Source organism: Raphanus sativus, unplaced genomic scaffold, assembly GCF_000801105.2.
Source record: "Raphanus sativus cultivar WK10039 unplaced genomic scaffold, ASM80110v3 Scaffold0500, whole genome shotgun sequence".
NCBI classification, from domain to species: domain Eukaryota; kingdom Viridiplantae; phylum Streptophyta; class Magnoliopsida; order Brassicales; family Brassicaceae; genus Raphanus; species Raphanus sativus.
This window is the reverse complement of record NW_026615818.1, coordinates 32,004-36,300: the sequence shown is the minus strand read 5'-3', so window position 1 is coordinate 36,300 and position 4,297 is coordinate 32,004. Positions and strand designations below refer to the sequence as shown.

General features: G+C 45.1%; 1 protein-coding gene across 1 annotated transcript; it reads right to left on the bottom strand.

Moving 5' to 3' along the window:
- Nucleotides 1-1,271: 1,271 nt before the first annotated feature.
- On the bottom strand, nucleotides 1,272-2,170 carry LOC130502317 (uncharacterized mitochondrial protein AtMg00810-like). Its single transcript, XM_056997084.1, has 2 exons — nucleotides 2,011-2,170; nucleotides 1,272-1,903 (listed from the first exon to the last, which is right to left on the bottom strand). The coding sequence occupies exons 1-2, from the start codon at nucleotides 2,168-2,170 to the stop codon at nucleotides 1,272-1,274; spliced, it is 792 nt and encodes a 263-aa protein (XP_056853064.1).
- Between the last annotated feature and the right edge of the window lie 2,127 nt (nucleotides 2,171-4,297).

The window sequence follows — 4,297 nt, the reverse complement described above, 5'->3', positions numbered from 1 at the left end:
TAAAAGCTCGTATCTTGTCTTCATTTTATCCATATCCTATACGTTATAGACAATATTTGGCTGGAGTAATATTTTTTTCCTTCAGCTTCCCAAAGTTTCCTAGAGTAATATTTGTTTCCTTAGACCTATTAGTTATATTAAAAAAGGAACTTAGTTTAGTATCGACCTGATTCGATGAGTGTTGTCTCGGAAGACCATCATGATCAATAATAGGTCGGTCGTTAGGACGTCCCTTTCGTTCCTCCTAAGCTTTTGCTGTCATAAGACCAACTCAGCTACCTTACAGAGTGATTCATGATAATGAAACTCAAATAAAAACATAACTAAAATTAAGATAGAGGGTTATCACGATTTCTGAGGATGATGCTAATGGGATCAAGGATTACCTTTTTATACCTAGAGATCCACCGCCTGGAAGAAATCGTAAAAGAGAGGAGAATCAAAGTAATTATGAACTCTATATCTTGGCCACAATTGGGACTAAATCTGTAAAAATTCAATCAATAGAGCACATTATGGAAATGAAAAAAATTTAAACTATGAATATTCATCAGCCAAGATAAATTCAGGAACGGTAACAGTCATAACGTCGAATCTAATACTCTTCGGTTTACCGGCTTGCTTCTTTTGGATCCAACAATCTTTCCTGAAACCTGATCACAACCTCCAAATTAACATCTCAAGAGAATATCTTGCACTAAACTATATATTAAAGTTGTTTCTCAGCTTGAGTTTGAAGATGAAATCAGCAATGGAGATCGAGGAAGATGATGACGAGAGAAGAAAGTTTGTTATTATTATTCAGCTCAACTCTCTCAACTGTACAAAATGTTCAATATATAGCTGGTTCAGCTAAAGGAAACTTAAACCAGAAATAAATGAATAACCGGAACAAACCGGAGTAACTAAACCATCCTAATATACCCCCCTCAAGTCTGATTCTGCGTAGAAGGAAGAAACAGACTTGACAAAGATAGCCGTTGCAACGTGGAGAGGAAAGGACCAGGATGAAGCGGTTTAGTAAGAATATCTGCCAACTGATTCCCAGACGAGACGTGAAGTGTGATCAGACGACCTGCTTTAATTTGATCCCTCACAGTATGACAATCAATCTCTATGTGTTTCGTGCATTCATGGAACACAGGGTTGTTGGCAATGTGAAGAGCCGACTTATTGTCACAGAAGAGCTTCAGCGTGCAGGTCATGGTAACATGTAAATCACGAAGTAATTGCTGTAACCAGATCAGTTCACAAGTTACCAACGCCAAGCTTCAATACTCTGCTTCAGTACTGCTTCGACTAACCACTGATTGCTTCTTGGATTTCCACAATATAAGAGAACTCCCAAGATAAACGCAAAAACCAGTCACAGAACGTCGAGTATCCTTGCAGGTTGCCCAATCAGCATCCGCAAAAGCATTGAGACAAAGCTCAGAATCCGAAGCATACATCAAGCCTTGACCAGGATTTGTCTTGAGATACCGAAGAACTTTCAGAGCTGCTTGATAATGAACGTCAGTTGGAACCGATAAGAACTGACTGAGTTGATGAACAGCAAAACTGATATCAGGTCTCGTGATGCAAAGATACAAAAGACGACCAATGAGCTCTCTGTACTTCGTCGGAGTAGTCAATAACGTTCCAAGATCCTTAGTAAGATGAAGTGTAGGATCCATTGGAACAGAACTAGGCTTACAACCAAGAAGACCATAGTCATCCAGTAGATTGAGAGTATACTTTCGTTGACAGACCGAGATACCAGAAGATGATCTCGCTATCTCCAAGCCAAGAAAGAACTGAGCTGGACCAAGATCTTTGATTTTGAATTCAGAGCGAAGAAGAGTTTTAAGTTGCAGAAAAGCATCATCGTCATTGCTTGCAATCATTATGTCATCAACATAAACTAAAGCAGCAATAAAAGATGAACCAGACGCCTTCACAAAGAGAGTATTGTCAGCAGGAGACTGAACAAAATTATCTCCCAGCAAGACAGAAGACAAGCGTTTGTACCAATGACGACTCGCTTGCTTAAGGCCATACAAGGACTTGCGTAAACGACAAACTGGATTGGTGGTAAAATCACTCCAGGAGCAGGCGTATAGCCTTGAGGAAGACTCATATAAATCTCCTCATCAAGATCACCATGCAAGAACGCATTTGAAACATCCATTTGACTTAAAGTCCATCCTTCAATAGACGCCAAGCCAAGAAGAAGTTTCACACACTCGCAAGTTTTGCAACAGGGGAGAAGGTTTCCAAGTAATCAACCCCTTCTTGTTGTGTGAAACCTGTGCAACCAAGCGAGACTTATAACGCTCTAACAGTCCCATCTGCATTATATTTGATTGTAAAGATCCATTTACAACCAACAACATTCCTACCTGAAGGCAAAGTTACAATATCCTATGTTCTAGTTGCTCAATGTTGGGGTCAAAAACGGTTATCTCGAAATCAACGGCTAAGTCTATTTGTCATACGAAAGAATAAGGAAGAAACGGGAAGTGATCTAAGGTTGGATAGGCCGAACGACAAGGAATCCGCCTTGAAACTTCAAAGAGCCCGTTCTCTCAAACCGTGAGGACCCAGAGAACGATCAAGATATCAAATCGAAGCCCTCGTCGAGACGCACGTGCTGGTCCTGGCCGCCGGCGGCTAGCCCCCGTGCTGGTCCTGGCCGCCGGGCGGCTAAGCCCCGTGCTGGTCCTTGCCGCCGGGAAACTTCAAAGAGCCCGTTCTCTCAAACCGTGAGGACCCAGAAAACGATCAACATATCAAATCGAAGCCCTCGTCGAGACGCCCGTGCTGGTCGTAGCCGCCGGGCGGCTAGCCCCGTGCTGGCCGTGGCCGCCGGCGGCTAGCGCCCGTGCTGGCCGTGGCCGCCGGGCGGCTAGCCCCGTGCTGGCCGTGGCCGCCGGCGGCTAGCGCCCGTGCTGGCCGTGGCCGCCGGGCGGCTAGCCCCGTGCTGGCCGTGGCCGCCGGCGGCTAGCGCCCGTGCTGGCCATGACCGCCGGGCGGCTAGCCCCGTGCTGGCTCGGGTCTTCGGATAACGATCTTCGGTACACGAATCCCAGTCCCCGGCAGTCTGAAGTTTGTACTTTGAGTTTTTCTCAAGTCCTCGCAGGACGAATCATCGAGATTCCGTGTACGAAACTCCAGTCCTTACTCCAATCAAAGACCGTCGGAAACACTTCGGAAACTCGTAAGGTATCAACCGGAAGGAAGATCTTAAATTCTTCGTACGAAACAGCGATGGTTATCTTAAGACACCACTCGTCTCAACTCTACGAATGAATGAAGAACTTCCGGAGAGATCGTAGAAAACCACGGAAGTCCTGGAAACGGCCCGAAAGGGACTAAACACGATCGGACAGTCCGTTTACGATTATCTGAGATAGATACGACGATTTACGTTTATCTTTGCATAGCGAGATAAATGCTAAATTTCCGGAAGGATAAATGTCAAGTTTCCCGAAGATAAATGTCAAGTTTCCCGATGAAAGCCGACGAAAATGGAAAGAAGCCCGCCTTGCGGCCCAGGAGGAGAATAGACCGTCATAAGAAGGAGTATATAAAGGAGCTTTGGGAGAGGAAGAAAGGCAGAGCGAAAATCATTAAGAGAGAGAGAGAAATCCGAGATTGGAGACCTAGAAAGCTCCTGTTAGGTTAAGAACTTAGAATTTAGGCGGTAGACTAGCAAGGTAGGACCTAGAACGTCCGGCCGCCTCTCGTTCTATTTTCATCTTGTCCGCAGGCTCCTGTCTCTCTCGGAAGGATCTAACAATCCTTTTACTTAGAGTTCCGCTCATAGAAACCCTAGGCGTTATTCTCGACACGCCCGTTTCTATGACAAACGCTCGTACTAGACGAACTCCGCCAGGCAGTTCGATCTCTTGTTCAAATCTTTCCAACTGAACTACGTCCGACTTGATCCTCGAAAGGGGTACGTAGGCAGCCTTTCTCAAGGTCCAGTCCCAACTCTTAACAAAACCCTTGTTTTACTTAGAGTTCCGCACATAGAAACCCTAGGCATTATTCTCGACATGCCCGTTTCTATGACTAACGCTCGTACTAGACGAACTCCGCCAGGCAGTTCGATCTCTTGTTCAAACAACTCCAACTGAACTACGTCCGACTTGATCCTCGAAAGGGGTACGTAGGCAGCCTTCCTTAAGGTCCAGTCTCAAATCTTAATAAAACCTTTCCGCATTTATTTGATCACTTGTCGTTGGTTGTCGCAGAGAATCCGGACCTTCAGGGAAAGTTAGGTTTACTTAGCTTTCCTCCGATTTACTTAATC